The 17,722-nt window shown below is 28.4% G+C and overlaps 1 protein-coding gene and 1 long non-coding RNA gene across 2 annotated transcripts; one reads left to right on the forward strand and one right to left on the reverse strand.

Moving 5' to 3' along the window:
* Positions 1-4,445: 4,445 nt before the first annotated feature.
* Positions 4,446-9,721, reverse strand: LOC136089088 (uncharacterized). The gene is made up of 3 exons (XR_010642791.1): positions 9,635-9,721; positions 4,937-4,995; positions 4,446-4,628 (listed from the first exon to the last, which is right to left on the reverse strand). It is a non-coding gene; the product is annotated as an uncharacterized LOC136089088 (long non-coding RNA).
* Positions 9,722-14,770: 5,049 nt separating this feature from the next.
* LOC136089089 (uncharacterized) lies at positions 14,771-16,421 on the forward strand. The gene is made up of 2 exons (XM_065814808.1): positions 14,771-14,897; positions 15,266-16,421. Exon 2 carries the CDS (start codon positions 15,279-15,281, stop codon positions 16,068-16,070), a length of 792 nt encoding a protein of 263 aa, XP_065670880.1. The 5' UTR covers positions 14,771-14,897; positions 15,266-15,278; the 3' UTR covers positions 16,071-16,421.
* Positions 16,422-17,722: the final 1,301 nt, after the last annotated feature.

A 17,722-nucleotide genomic window follows, 5' to 3' on the forward strand; every position in this document is an offset into this window, starting at 1 on the left:
TGCATTTTGTCTGGCCTTGTTTTGTGCTTCTTGAGCCACCTCCGAATACGTTCCATCGGGAAGATCCAAATGCTCAGCAATTAAAAATCCATGTTCCAGAGCCTTATGAAGTGTAGGTGGCATAATTTACCGAGGATAGGTTTCCACCATCAGCTCTGAAGTTTTATAACAGTATGCTCTATAAGCATCCAAGTTCAGGTGGAATCCACTGTAAACGGCGTTTAATATGTTTCTTAGTCTTAAAATGATGTCCAAACTAACTCAGGGAAATGTCCAGTTATTTCAGGGAAAGATTTTGCTGCTAGAAAAGCCCTCCTTGCAGTGTTTCCTGTATTAGTATTTCCAAATCCCTGCTTAGAAGTATCAACCACTAAGCTTAATACCTCTCTAAACTTTCTTTTGATTTCTTTTTTTCGAGATTTTACAGATAATTTATTTTCTGGAGATAGGGGCTGGTATATTTTAATATCCATTTTATATCCCAAGTGTAGAATGAATTCAAAAATTCGTATCCAACAGTGCAATGTAGATAATCCTAAAGCTCTAGCTTGTTTATTGCAAACTTTTTCTCTAATTATATCTAGCTTGTTCATTTTACTAGGCTTGGCAGAACAAACATTGCAAGATTGAGCTGAGTTTGTATCTGTTATAGCATTCACTGCCTTGCCGTCCAACATAGTCATCTCAGTTTTTATTTTTATTTTTGCTTTCTGGTTAGAGAAGGGGATTTCATGTGCAAAATCTTAAAGACTTTCTATTTGCTTGCTAACATCTAATTCTTTAGCTTTTGTTGACTCTTTTGTTTATTTTTGGTATTGCAGGTGAAGAGGCCTGCAAAAGTGGGGGCTTCAAGGCATTGGGTTTGACCATACAGTGATGGCAACTTATTCCAGTTTCAACGGAAAAATTGCAATTTGGAACAAGTATTTTTTATTTTCAACACCTGTTGAAAGATCTGTGTCATCAAACCTTTGATTGTATACACTTTGAGATGAGGCTCCATCCATTCTAGCTTTCAGATAGAATTTTCCAGTTGTTTCCGATCCATCTCGACACTCTGCATAAAATATATTTACAATTCTTTATAAAGTGTGGTTCACCATTGACTGAACATAACATTTGGCAGATATTTCTAAAATTTCAAAGTTTTCTGTATAACATTTGGACTTTGCATCAAATTTTACTTTGACTGAAGGGTATATCTCTGCATTCTGTTTTAGTGAAGAGTTTCTAATAAATTGATATTGTGAATCACTGAGATCGCAAATTATCTTTAATGCAAGGGCCCCTTCTGCTTTCATCATTATTGGATTCGTTTTTGTATTTTCAATAACTTTCCTGGCTAGAGCTGGATTTTTAACAGGATGTTTAATAACTTTTGAAAAGTCGGTCTTTCCTGGGCTTGATCAACGTAGCAGCACAGGCAAGTTCTTCGGTACAATGGTCACCAATCAAACTAAAAAAATATTTTATATTTTTAGAAAAATGTACTCATTTAAATAAAATTAGCAACCAAAAACGTAGCATATAGATTTTAATATACCAGGATACCTTTCTCCCTTTAGTTCTCTCCGAACTATCAGTCCATAGTGCTGCTGGTCTTTCTGGTCTTGATGTGGGAGGAGTATGTCTTGGGTACAGTTCAAACGCCAGCTATTCTTTCCCGCGTTCCTCAAGTCGAGAGCAGGTTCTTCCATGCTTTTCATATTTGATCTTGAGCTGTGCAAGAAATGTTTCAATCTTCCCTTTTATATCTTTAAAGTTATGAACATTCATAATAATCTTCACTTCTTCCTCAACCACATATCACAATTTGGGATTATTATTTCCAACTTCCTTGATTTTATGCAAAACATCAATCCTCCTCATGCGTAGGTTTTCACATAAACACAATAATGTTATGAATAAAAATTTTCTTTTTTTAACTCAAACATTCAACATAACATAATCACATCATGTTAACAACATCTGTATTCAAGATTCAAGAAATACGGATGAAACACTTTTCCAGGTATGATGTGAACTCCCAAAATTTTTGTTTTAATACTATTGTCAAATGAGGATGTGTTACAAAATATTACGATTATTGGAGCTTGGGAACATGAAGAACCCAAATTTTGGCCCCCTCCAACTCTTTGAGAGGGGGGTACAGTATTTTAAAAATAATTGTTTTCAAAACTTTAAATAAAACTTAATTTTATCAATAGAATTCAAATTTTATAAAAAAATCTTTTGACATTCAGAAGTAATGACCACGTACAGTTTATAACCCCCTCATTGTGAGGGAAAAATATTTTACACAGATTTTTATTTTTTATACTTATGCCTATAAATCCATTTCGGGAAATTTGGGGCAGCTGATTTTTTTTTTAGTTATCCATGGTAACATCCTGTAGGATAAAAAAGTCATTTCAGGGTGGAACTCTGCGAAACTTTTGAGATATATTATTTTCAAAAACAATATTTATCGGAAAATTTATATTTTCACCTAATTACTCATTTGGCAAAAGCTATATTCAATATTTTATGATTTTTACTTTTGAAAAAGATAAAAGAATGCCTAAATAAAGCTTTATGAACAAAAAAAAAAAAAAAATCATCTAAATGAGTAAAAAAAATAAAAATTAGAAAAGCTCACGAATTTTAGGGAACTTTTTTAACCTTCTACTAAGTAGGAAAAAGTGCTTCTCTGATTAGCATAGTAGACATAAGAGAACAAAAATATATATTTTTCTTATCATTTGATATTTTTTCTCAAAGTTGTAAAATAAAGTTAATGAAAATATGAAAGTTGTAAAAAAAAAAAGGTGTTATAAACGATAAAAAAAAACTTGCAGTTGTACTTTTTTGTTGAAAATTTATAACAAACGTCTTTTAAATCCATGTCCTGTTCAAAAACATAAATACCAAACTTATATATTTTTAGATAATACTAGCAGTAAAATTCATTAAAAAAAGTCATTTTTTGTTTTAAAAAGTTTCGAACTATGGCCACTTTTTTGAAGTTTTGCACCACTGTGCACAGGTCTAATAAAGAACATTAAACAATTTATTAAAAAAAATTTAAGGGGGCGTCCCGATTTAATTTTTAAGTTTTTATGCACCTCTGCAAGAATTTTGGTTGCTTAACTGTTTGGGACAAATATCTTAACATGACATTCTTAGAGGAATGGATGGATGGAGTCAAATGGTTAACTAAAAGCCAAAAAATTAACCTCCTTGGCAATCCTCGATGCATTTACATCAATGCATGTTTGGTTAAACTAATTATACCATGTTAGAAAAGAATTCTAAATATAACTTTTTATTTATTTACTCATGTCATTGAAAGTAATAAAAAAATTTATGTGGGCTTTTTTTCTGGAATAAACATTTTTACAAAAGTCAGATAAAAAATCTCGTTTATAATAATAAAATTGCCAATATAATATTGAACAAAACATTATCTATTAATAAAAGTAAAAAACAAATCATAATTCTATAATTATCTTTTTAATAAGTTAAAGATCGAAAATAAGTTTTATAACAAACCAGTTTTTTATTGTTTTGTAAAACAAACATGGCACATTTTTTAATGGCAATATTCTTCAATTACAAAAAAATTCTATTTAGAATTATTAACTGTTCCAATCGCTTCACTCATATTTTTACTAAAAAAGTCTAGTTTAAAATTAAAATTTAATTTGAATAAAATCTAAATTTGAATAAGCTTCGAAAACATTTTTGAAAAAAGCAAAACTAAATTATTTTTTATAAATTTCAAAATATTCAGATTAGTATCAAGAAATAAAATCTTTTTTTATTTACGAATTTAAATGTTTTTTTTGCGTCTCTGTGTTTACTGGGATGGTCCCAAGCCGGCTTCCCAGTGAAAAAGCGCACATGGGTTACGCGTGGATTTTTTCCATATGTAACCCATGTGGGGATTATTATTTTGTCCCATGTGGGTTTCATATGGTAAATCCCACATGGATTCCATATGGTAAATCCCATATGGGATACGCGTGGGTTTTTACCATATGTAACCCATATGGGGATTATTATTTTGTCCCATGTGGGTTTCATATGGCAAATCCCACATGGGTTTTATGTGGTAAATCCTACATGGGATATAGGTGGAAAATACTACATGTTATAGATCTTAAATGCCACATATTATAATCCAAATGGTATTAAAGTAGTCAATACTAGACAAATGAAAGTCCGAATGCTTCTATAATAGTTTTTAAAATTCTTTTAATTTAAAAATTACTTAAATAGTAATTTAAAATTAATCATCGAAGCTTTCAGAGAGGCTTAACTTAATCTGGTATTTGCTACTTTATCCCATTTGGTATTCAAAATGTGTAGCATTTTTGATCTTTTACATGTGATATTTTCCACCTATAACCTATGTGGGATTTACCTTAAACTATTATAACGAAATTTTATAAAATTAAAAAACGTGTTGCAAAATGAATTTATTTTAAAATAAATGCTATTAATCAATACATCCAAAATGAATATTAAAAATATTATTTTTTCTTTTGCGATTTACACGCCGTTTTTTGTCGACTGAATTAATTAAATCACTTCGAATTGCATAATACCAAGGTTTTTAGTATCTTCTAACTTTCTTCAAACATTTTCTAAAAAAAAAATACAAATATATATATATATAAATATATATATATATATATATATATATATATATATATATATATATATATATATATATATATATATATATATATATATATATAGAGAGAGAGAGAGAGAGAGAGAGAGAGGAGAGAGAGGGAGAGAGAGGGAGAGAGAGGGAGAGAGAGAGAGAGAGCAATTTTAATAAGGAACCTTATTAGTCGAGCAATTTTAATTATTAGCCAGGTTTATGTCATTAATGACTACAATATTTCACAAATAATTATTTCCTAATTTATTACTTAAAATGACTAACGTATTATGGGTAATTGAACACATATTATGCGTAAGGAGCTTGAACCCATGAGGAGAATCCTAAAAAAAAGTGATCAATTAGGATAAGTAATTAAACAAAAAAACGAAAACAAAAATGTAAAAACCTACTTTTTCAATGATGTAGACGTTGGGTGCAATAGCCACTGGATGCAAAAGTATCTTTACTTTTTCGTCACACACACGGCCTTCTATAATAACAGGCCTTGACATTGCGCAAAATGCCGTAAAAACTGAAGGCCGATTAAACTTTCACTTTTACTTATATTGATATATTTTTATATTAGGTAGGGTGTAATGGCAGTCTATGTTTTCTAATAATAATCTCTTGTAAAGACGGAAATATAAAAAGAAAACCAAAAAATTGTTAAAAGATAATCATATTTTTCGTACTTCAAATTTCATTAAGAATATTTATGTAATATTAAATAGTATCAATAACAAGCAGAACCATAACAAAGTATATATCTATATATTAGAAAGATAACTGTATTTTTAATTTTTTTTTGTTAAAAACGGTAACAATAAAAATCACCAACAATAAAAAACACCAACAAAAGTAGATTCAAGCAAAAAGTTTTATCAATATATCTCAACAGGGTAAATATTTACAAATCCAAACATATTGAGAGACATATAGGCTAATGAGAAAATAAAAAACATAACAAGTAAATAGCATAATTAATTACAAAACTAATTTTCACATAAATTATGATAGCTTTAGTATTTTGCAAGTGGTAATTAGTGAGTAATTCTTTAGAAGAATATCAGAATATACTCTGCATTGTTTTTTTGTGATTTTAAATTTATATTTAGCAGCAATGAACTTAAACTGAGTAACACAAAATGTTCTGCATAAAGGGTCAGTAGCACCTTGAAAAAAAGCAAAATATTGACCATTAAACAAGAGTATCAGAAGGAATTTCAAGTCTGCCTCTGTTTAGGCTATACAGATAACTTTCATATTTATAATAATAATTGGTAGAATCATCATAAATTTTTATTTATGAAACATACAGGCTATTGCCTGTAGGTTTCATAAAATTTGACAATTCAGCAATATCTCGTAGCAGTTGTAACTGTTGATCACCAACTGAGTGGATTTCTCCGCATAATTCATTTCTAAACCGAATGCCAGTACCAGGTGCTTTGACATTAACAACACTCTGGATGCGTTCTTAGTGCAGCTACTGTTTCTTCGCAAAAAACAGACAAACAAAACTATACATATTGTCTATCTATTGGTTTTGGATAAACTGATTTAGCTTTAAGTTTAGAGAGTTTAAAAAGACTATTGCACTCAGTTTTATATAAAGTTTCTAAATCACTCCACTTAGCCAAAGCCAGTTCTTTATTGTTCAAAAATTGAAGTTTGTCAGTCTTTTCTGTCAACCAATTGTTTCGTATAGATTTTAAGGGATGCACTTAATCATACAATAAATATATACCTGATGTTGTTAACCAAACATTCCGAAAAATCTTTGATTTACACGGTTACCATCAGTAATTATTACCAGTGTCTTACTATTTTCAATATTATTTATCGTATCAACAATTTGTTGACATTGAGCAAACTAAAATTTAGGGAAAAGATTTGCAACAGGTTGAGCTCTACATATAAATTCTGGACCTCCAAAAAGACATTTAATCATAAATGATAAAATTGTTTTAGCTAACTTTTCAGGGTAGTTTACTGCTTGACCAAACAAAGCACCTCTTTGGTAAAGTAATGAAGCTTTGACATAGACCTCATCAATTAGTAGTATGGAAGTTCTTTTCAATGGATTTAAATTCATAAAAATACTATTTATAAAACTTAGGTCCTCCATTGAGCTTATTTTTGAAGTCAATCGTGTTAAAGTCCTTATACTTGGCAACTTGTAGTCAATACACAAACAATCATATAAACTTCGTCGCATAGCAAAATACTCATATGCTCTACATATAATATCTGAAGTATATAAAACTTCCCCAAAATTAACTTTTCTCATAGCATTAAGGTGTTCGAAGAGAATATTTGACTGAAGCGAACTTTCTTTATTTTTTAAAAATCTAACTGCTTCAAATAAAGCTGATTTTGTTTTTATTAACTTTAATTTGTTTACAGCTAAAGATGAAATATTACAAGTTGTGCCATTATTGTTAGCTACAAATGAATAATCATTGAAAATTACTAAAATAAATAATGGAACACCAAGTTTGTACATTTTTGATTGAATGTGTAAACTTTTTTTATTAAGCTGGAAAGCAATAACATTGTTATTATCATTTAACAAAGATTGAATATTGTCAAATATAAGTTCATCCTCTTTTAGAAAATCATTTAACTCATCTGGTAAAATGCTTCGAAAACCGCTTGAAGTTACAGTTTTTCTAACTTTACTTGTTGGTGTGGCTAAACAACTAGGCGGATTATTTTTAAAAACAGATGGTGGGTTTAAAGGTTGTTGCTTCCCATATTTGCTTTCAAAAGGTGCTTCATTTGGCCAATGAAGTTGACATACTGCTGTATAGTCTGTAACAATAAAACCAGTTCTTGGGATAGCTTCACTACATCTTTTTCTCTCCTCTAGATTCTTCGGGAATTTATAAATTAATATTTTTGTTGTAGTTGAGTATTGATATTTTTGTTGTAGTTGAAGACTTGCAAAGAGATACACAGCATTTTAAAGGCATTTTAATTATTAAAAAAACTTATTGTTAGTTTGACAATATTATTACCTTACAATGTAAAGCTGTGAACCTTACAATGTTATCGTCTTTAAGTTGCGCTATCTAATTTATAAACCAATTAAATTTTAAAGATTTATTAAAAAAGCGCAAACACAAACATTCGTCTAATGTTAAAAGATGAAAATATAAACACAGTATTAGGAATAGGCCTTCAGTTTAACAACTTTGTTGCGTGATGTCAAGGCCTGTTATTATAAAAGGCCATGGTCACACATAATACAATATTTTAAAACTAATAAACAAACATCTAAATTTCTATAAGTAAATTTATTCTTTGATCATTGCCTTCATATCCTGCCTTATTTTCATATCATAATCTATTATGGTATTATTTATATAACATATCACAACAATATTATTAAATTTGTGATATTCAAATATCATATGAACACTTTCTAACATGTTCATATGATATTTGAATATAGTTCTTGAGTATACTATCTGCAAACAATTGACTGATGCAAGTTCAAATGTTGTCGAAAACCAAGCATGCATGCATGGGACACTGCAGTGTCCCACAAAGAAATGCTGGTTTAAAAGTCAAATTTTCTTTATTAAATAAAAAAATTAAAATAGGGGGGAGATAGGGAGGTTTCTGCAACTTTTTTTAGGCTCCAAAACTTTTAACTTTATATATAATAAGGTTCATAAAACTTAAGGGACTTACGAAGTACATTGAGGAACAAAAACAGGATATTTACAGAAACTAGTTTCCTAATGCTATTATCATCACAATGTTAATGGTATTCGTTTTAAAGTGAAATTTTGTATCAGTTTTATTGTTTTAATGTTATATATATATATATATATATATATATATATATATATATATATATATATATATATATATATATATGTATATATATATATATATATATATATATATATATATATATATATATATATATATATATATATATATATATATATATATATACATATACATATATATATATATATATATATATATATATATATATATATATATATATATATATATATATATATATATATATATATTATTTTTACTTTATTTACAACACCATTTGATATACAACAAATCTCGTACAAAGCTTACAATAATTCAGTTAAGATTCAATCTGAGTTATTGAAACGAAATAAATTGAACATTAATAGAAAAATAAAACTGTCATCATTTAAAATATAAAGGGTGTTGTCAAAATATGTTGAAAATAAAATTAAGTTACTAATAAAATCACGTTCAACAATGATAAACATTCTTACTGTAGTAAAAAATAGTACTAACTGATAAATTTGAACAAATAAATATAAAATTAACAAAAACAATGAATAAATAAGAACTTGAACTTAATTGGTACTAATTTGCTCAAGCATAACCTTAAAAAATAAGTTTATATAATAAATTTCATGTATAACTAGTTATATATATAGTTAACTATCAGGAGTTATATGTATAACTGCATGCATTTTAAAGCATTTTATTTAATTTATATATTACTTTAGATCGTATTACTTTGAATACTGGACCCAGAGACTTTATTCCTAATTACACTGTGGTACTCCAGATTAAATTGAAAAGTTTCTGTAATTATCCTGTTTTTGTTCCTCAATGTAGTTCGTAAGTCCCTTAAGTCTTAAGGACCTTATTATATCTAAGTTAAAAATTTTGGAGCATAAAAAAAGTCACAGAAACCCATCTCCATCCTATTTTTTTCTTTTTTTAATAAAGAAAATTGGGAATTTCTTTGACTTTCAAACCTCCATTTCTTTGTGGGACACTGCAGTGTCCCATGCATGCAAGATTGGTTTTTGACAACATTTCAACTTGCATCAGTTAATTGTTTGCAAATAATTTACTCAAGATCTATATTCAAATAACTATTATATTATCCTAATAATACGTCTATTTGCACAAATCTTAATCTTATTTCTATAAAGAAAGATAAACATTATTCGTGGTACTTACATACTTGCTTGTCATTCTCTATATTAACATAAAATATTTTCACACAATGTAAACGTAACGCAATGCAATGTTGATTTAAAAATTTTTTTTTAAGTTTTTTTTTAAAAGTTTTTTTTTTAGTTTCCAGCTTTCAAATTAATTCCCATGCAAATCCCACAGGAAACCCACGTGGGATTTCCCATGTGTGTAAATACCATATGGTTCCCACATGTAACCCACGTGGGATTACCCACATGGGTTTAAGGTGACAAATTTCCATACGGATACCCATAGGAAAATCCGTCCCACGTAAATCCCATCAATCCCACACGGAACCCACGCGGAACCCATGTGGGACACGGTTTTATTTTTCACTGGGTTTGACCATAAATGCAACATTGATAAGGGAGATGGTTTGAAGATAAGAAAAATCTTATCTTTTTTTTTTTTTGCATACCATATTAACACAAACTTTTTAATTCTTATTTTTTTTTTATTACAAAATAATAAACATTTACAATTTTTTTTTAAAGATACATTAACTCAGGTTTTAATTATGACGTTTTACAATATATAGGTTTAACAATGTTCATATATATATACACTTTTTTTTTTATATATTTTAATATTTTTTTGATTTTATATTTTTTTGTATTTTCGGTATTTTATTTTAGAGCCGTTGTGCGGAAAGAAATCGAGAGTTAAAATAAAGTTAGAAATAGAGAATATTCAAAATAGGTTAAAGAATGTTTTTTTAAAGAAAAGAGAAAAAAAATTGGAAAAAATGCAGGACTTTTACACAAACTTTACGTTACGAACACCAAAGATAAACACTTCTATGTTGAAATAATACTTCATAAAATAAGGGCTGGTAGTGATTTTCTAATCATATATAACAAATAAATTTGTTGTATAACATAAAAAAATTCCAGAGAAAAGTATATTTTTACTAAACATGCAGAACTTGCAATAAGCAGTTGAATTGTTTTTGCTCATATGTTAAGTTTCAGATTTCCATTCTCTACTTGGTAGAAGACGTTTTTAATACAAAAATGTTGACAGAAAAGGTCCGCAATGTTTCTACGGACATGATAAATATATTTTAAAGTAATAATATTCCTAATGTTCCTGATTATTACCCTGATCACTGCCATTGGTTTAACTTTTGTGTTACTAAACATGTGGTGGCATCTACTGTTCCATATTGCAATCATGATGGTTTGAGTGAGTATCAACAGCAGCTGCGAAGTGAGGTTTTTCTCCAATAAATTTGCTGTTTCAATTGAGAAAATCGAATTTATCGGAGAGAAATTGTTTTGGGGTGTCAAAGAGTTTTATACATGTTTAAAATACTCCCAAATTTCAACAGAAGGAGGACAGTAGGCAAAGGTGTGGATCTTGCCCTCGATTTTACCACAAGTTCTGCATTTGTTATTTTTGACAATTTGTTGTTTTGTGCTTTTGGCTAGCAAGGCCGCAGAAGGTAAACTGTTGTGTAAAAAACGAAAGAGGATGTTTTGAGTCGGTCCGCATGTGTGGGAGGTGAAGTTTTTTTTCCAAACTTGGGTCCACGGCATTGTTGTTTTTGTTGAACTGTTCCAAAAAAGTTTTACTGGCACGACTGTCTTTTTGTTTTTTGCCACTTCTAAAAAAAATTTTCGGTTGTTTTTAGGGGGATGTTAAAGAGGGACCCGTTTTTGCCTAATATTTCGATTGTTGTTTTGTAGTACTGAGACGTTTTGTTGTCCCAGTGTTTTGGAAAATTGTTCTGCTTTAAAAAGTTCCAACTTTGGTTTTGGTTTGTAAATTTTATATGTGAACTCGCCAACCAATACTTTGAAAAGTAGTAACAATCGTGAGCTTTATCCTCTTCACATTCTTTTAGTTGAAAGAGTGTTTTAAGGCGAAGTGCAAGACTTTGCTCCTTCGGTGATAAAATTCCGAAACCCCCGCATTTGACAGGTAAAAAAAATGTCTCTCTCTTGACCGGATTAAAATTGGTCTTTTGCCACAGATTATCGAAAATGGCTCTGTGCAGACGTTCTATTACCCATTCGAGAACGGGCCGAACGTTTGCCAAAAACCACACTTTTGACATTGCTAACGTATTAATCAACATAGTCTTTCCCCTAAGTTACAAAGTACGTAGTCCCAGAAACTTGAGTTTTTTCTCTACTTTGTTTAGAGTCACTAGCCAGTTGAAATTGGTAGTATCGCTCAGTCTGGTGTAAAAAGTAACACCTAATATTTTGAAACCGGTGTTGTTGTTGTTCCACTCTATGTCGTCCAATTCTAGGTACATTTTAGGATCAAAACCCCCAAGACCCCCAGCGAGACCTAAAATCTAATCTACTGTGCTTTGTGATAAGGCCGAAAACACTTTTTTGAGTTTCTAAATAAAAAATTGAAAAAAAACTATAGATATATATTGTTTATGGAACGTTAGTGGTGTGGTAATTAGACGTTCATCTGTTTCCTTTTTTCCTAGTCCATTTGTATATTTTTTAAATACAATTCAACAAACTAATTAATAAAAAAATTATTATAAAATGTAGTGTTGACACATCGTTAAAAAATTTTTTTGAAAATATTTTTCTTTCAACAGCATTTTTGTTATACTGTAAACAGTTTAACTCCCCGAACACAACATAGTATTTTGTGCTCTTTGTGGTTTTTATAAAAATTTGTTCTAATCAGTTTAAAAATTGTATGTGGCTTGCAACAGGTGGACACTAGTATGTTTTTTAATTTTTGGTTTAATATTTCAATTGAAAAAAAACAACAACATATTATTTATCGTTATTTATTCGTTATCGAAATATCGAAATATCGTCTCTATCTTTAGTTGGCAGAACGAGGAGGCTTGGATATATGTCATAACTGCATTTCCTCATTTTTAAACTATTATTTTCATATGACGTCAGTTTGTAGTTAAATTTATCAGGTGTTTTATTCTAGATGGTATATTCTAGATATTTCGCCACTTTTCTGCGAATTTCGCAAATTTGAGCAGCGCAGGCATCAATCCAGATCTTATGATTCTGAAGCAAAATCCCATTCGAAGAGGAAGATGTAAAATGTTGATTACAGATCATAAGTAATAAATGCTTGCCATGTATTGCCAGGATAAGTGTCTCCCAAAAAACTTTGCTAACTTTTTTATTATAATGTCTCAAAATTAAAAAATTTAGTTTAAACTAAAATCTAAGTCTAAGGCCTTAACCGCTGGGGGAAGGGGGAGGGGCCTAAGCCCCCAAATAATTTCTTTGAAAATATTTTTTTCATAAGAAGTCTATTGTAAAATATATAGAATAACTTTATTTCTATAGCATTTATTTTCTCGAGATAAACTTAAAATCTGAAAAAACCTTACATTTTCTCAATACTGCATTTTATTGCAAAAAATGAAGTATTTATTGTAATACACGTGAGGTTTTTACACATCACAATTCAATTGTCAAATCGAATAATGTTATTATCAAAATTTTTTTCGAATTATTTAACTAAAAAAGTTTGTTTTAGTTATTATAAGTTATTATTTTCAAATTTTTTCTTGATTATAACTCCCCCCCCCCATCTTTCTTTTTTTCATTCGAAGAAACCCCAGGCCCCCCACCACCCCTCTAAATATAAAAATTGTGGTTACAGCTCTGAAGTGCACCTAAAAACTTATAACTAATGTGTATTCAGTGCTATTTATGTATAATTTCAACAAATCCAATGAGCGTTGCTCCTGCAGAAGCAACTTTGCTCTGAATAAATCTTGTAATATAGTTTGCAAATCTAATCTATCCTGAGTCATTGTTAATATTATATAGTTTTTAATAACTTTTAATACAGAAAATCTGCAGATTGTTAAACTTATTACAAAACTTTATTACAAAATTTGAAACATCAAGGTAACTTGTTTTGCATATATAGTTTTATAATTAATAAAATTTAGTTAAACTTATTCTTTAAAATAGATAAGATTTTCATGGTGAAAATAAATTAAACAGGGTTTTTATTTAACAAGTAGTAGTCATTTTGTAGTAGTGGATATGTTTAAAAATAAACATGGTTTTAAATTGATAAATAATTAAAATGATAACTGATTTAAAATGGTAACTGAAATAAACATGATTTAAAAAAAAAGTACTGAATAATGCAAAATTTACATTAAATAGTACATTTTTCTTCCCCTTTTTTTTTTTTTAGATTTTAACAATTTATTGGTTTGAGGACCGCATACTAAACTTCGGATAAATAGACACGTGGTTCATCTCGCGTGCCTATTTATCTACTCGATCCGGTGCAGCATGAGATTTTTACTTCCACGTTTATTTGACTCCCCAGTAAAAATCTTATATTAAATTTTTATTCCCATTATGAGATTTTTACTCCCATAAAATATTTTGCGGCAAAATGTATTTTACAATTTTAATAATTTTTAACGTTTTAAAGGTTATGATAACGCTTTCCAGTTATGACAAAAAAAAATGCTCTCAAAAAAGAAGTTTCCATCTCCTTTAATTTTATAAATTCCACTAGGATAAAGAGTGATGATGTTTCCTGCGGTAATATTATGTTTTCTAACTATTCCAAACTTTTTTGCAATTTATTTTCTGATATCAAAAGTTCCACATTTTGCTATTCTTTCATTTGAAACACACTGCTTTCATGTTGAGTATTACTGTACGTGTTGATTGATTTGACGTCTTTGGTCTAGTTTCGACATTATCACCATTTGATAATATTAAAAATATATATGCTGCTGCATTAATAGAATACAAAGGTTTCAATATTTTTATTTAAATACTCGCTTCTTTGTTTCTCAAGAAACCGCAGTAATTAAAACGTATTCACAAAATATAACGTGGTTTTGGTTGCAAAAATATATTATGCCGCAAAATATTTTATGGGAGTAAAAATCTCATAATGGGAGTAAAAATTTCATATGAGATTTTTACTGGGGAGTAAAAAAAATGCGAGCGTAAAAAACGCCGCTATTATTAAGTTATATAAAATAATATTAGCTTGGATAAGCATTTTCATTGTAAATAAATTTTAAAAGATTATTTTGCTGTCTGCATATCTTTACGCAAACAAACGTGTTGATAAATTATCAAACGGATTATCATGAAGACCAGATTTTATCCGGAGATATCTTAACAATATCTCAAGATATTGCAAAAGCAATATCTTGAAAAATAGGTTAAACATGCTGAATATAAAGTTAAAGTTTTTAATTAATGTAAACAATATTTCAACATTAAAATGTTTGATTTAAACTTACATGATACAAGTGAGAATATTAAAATATTGATTAATTTGTTAAGTGTATAAATATATTTTATTTTTGCAGATTGGACAAATAATTTAAATAGCTAAATTTAAAAGAATGCATATACTTTAAACTATTATTTTTTTTCTTAATTTAATTAATGCAAGTAGACCAAAATTATGTTTGACGAAAAAAAGTAGAACACTTAAAAAAATTTTGTGCATTCGATAGCATTATTAGGCATACTTAATGAAATCTAAGAATATATATATTTTTTTATGATGTTTGTATCAATATTATTTTTTACTCAATGCATTTAAGCATAATATATAGACATTTAAACATTTCATTGCTTCAAACGTTTATTTGTTTATAACATGTTTTTTTAGTGTTAACCCTAACATGGAGAAAAGCAAAATAATATTAAAAAACGCAAGTGAAAGGTATGGTTGCGATCATAAAGGATTTTTTGCTTCTGAACATATTAAGAAAGGAGAGTCAATTTTTGCTTGTAATATTTGCGACTATTCTGTCGGCAACGAATTAAAAACGATGGACGAAGTTATTGAATGTTTTAACAAATATCCAGAATGTAAGCAATTTATTACCTACTTTCACTTTATGGTTGATCAAGATACATACTCGTTGCCAGGTAAATGGAAAGATCAAAAGTTAATATGCCAATGCTCTTTATTTAACCATAGCTGCAATCCAAATATGGCTTTAATGGGTGATTATAATTTTATTGCACTGAGAGATATTGCTGTTGGCGAAGAACTAACGTATGATTATCAAACTATGACCACAGAGGCTACTTTTTATTCTGGATTAATTTGTAAGTGCGGTTCTGCTGTTTGTCGTGGAGTATTGACATTTGATCTATACAGAGATATTCAATGGCAAAACGAATTTTTTATTTATTGCTCAACTTATGTAAAAAATCAAATTGAAAGTTTAAAAACGAAATGGTTTTCATCAAAATGTTATATTAAACGTGTTGATCCTTTTCAAAAGGGTTTAGCTGCTTTGGAATATTTAGAAAAAGATTTCTTAGTCGCATTATACTCCAAAATTGTAAGGGCTGATATGCATTACATTCGACTAAGTTCAAATCCAAATTGCTATTTAGTTGAAAATCGAGTCTACACATCAAATGAAATAAAAACTGGTGAAGAATTAACCCTAGAATTATGAGACTGTAGTCATTTAGAAGCTGTGATTATTTGGTATTCCTGCATACTATTATTTACTTGATTGCCATTAAAGATAGTAACAATATTACTACATATTTATATCGGGTTTTGGAGCTGGATTTTAAATTTTGAAAGTTTTATTTTTGTTACAAGTTTTTATTGTTGTTTTGTCATAAGCTACCAAAAATAAGTCGAGCTATGTTTGGTTTTTCTTTATTTGACCGATTCAGGCCAAGAACACGTTTAAGTGTTTTAAAGTGAGGACAGGTCATGGCAACCAGCATTTTATAGAGTTTTTTATTTATTTTTTGCATGGAAAAAAGTAAATACATTTTACAGCAAATTAAATTTATTCATTCGTGCTTTTAAAAGGTACGTTTTAAATGTCTTTTAAACGTCTTTCAAACGTCTTCTAAACATTCTTGGGACATCAACGTTTGGAAGACTTTTAAAAAACGTTTAAAAGACATTTAAAAGGTATTTATTAAAAACAAATGTCCGCAGGGTTTATCATAGTCATAACAACCATAGTCATAACAACCATAGTCTCGCCAGTTTAAGAGCGCTATTGTTTATCTTATTGTTTGCGTTTTTTTAGAACCCAGCCTACCAATAAGTGCACAGTTTTTGTAAACAAATGCGCTTTAAGAAGAATATTTACAAGAAGATTATGGATTTATCCTTGATTTTTGGAAATGCCTTGTCTTAATTGAAACAAATTTGGTCTGGAACTTCTCGAAGAAGTATAAATATTTTCTATGTGAAATATTTTCTTCCAATGATGTTTATAACAAAGAATCAAGAAAAAAAGTATTACAAATTATAAATCTATAACTAAAGATATATTTTATCTTTAGTTATAGAACATAATAACTAAAAATAAAATATGATATCAGATAACTTTTTTGTTTTGATCGACAGGTTTACTACCTTCAATAAATCAACCAGTTCAAAGCTTTTCATTGACAAATCCTTATTTTGGCAGGATATGGCAGTTTCTCATATTACTAAAGCTCAACTCAAAGAAATTAACTTTTTCTTCTGAAGCAGATAAAAGTTAATATTTAAATATTTACATTTAAAAAGATCAATGTTTAATACAGTTGTATCTAACCTAATTTCATTAAAAAAAAATCAAAGCTATTTTGTGGCTATTAAGATAGCCACAAATCTTATTAAAACATTATTTGGTATAAAATAAAAGATAAAAATTTATCTTCAAAACAAGAATATCACATGATTTAATTGTTCATGCAAAACATGTATATATATATATATATATATATATATATATATATATATATATATATATATATATATATATAATATATATATATATATATATATATATATATATATATATATATATATATATATATATATATATATATATATATGTATATATATATATATATATATATATATATATATATATATATATATATATATATATATATATATATATATACAGTATCGGACAAAACGAGTGCAACCAAATAATGCTAATTTAGTTTCTTTATTTAAAAGTGCTGCATTTTTTCAATTTAGAGAAATAACTATGTAACTGTTTAGAGACAAAGTTTTTCAAGTTTTATTCATCACAAAGTTCATTTTTTGTACACAAAAATTAATAAATTAATCAAAAGTATTAAA

This window comes from Hydra vulgaris, chromosome 12 (assembly GCF_038396675.1).
Source record: "Hydra vulgaris chromosome 12, alternate assembly HydraT2T_AEP".
Lineage (NCBI taxonomy): Eukaryota > Metazoa > Cnidaria > Hydrozoa > Anthoathecata > Hydridae > Hydra > Hydra vulgaris.

Coding starts and splice junctions, on each gene's coding strand:
- LOC136089089 (XM_065814808.1), top strand. CDS start 15,279: ATGGAGAAAAGCAAAATAATATTAAAAAACGCAAGTGAAAGGTATGGT.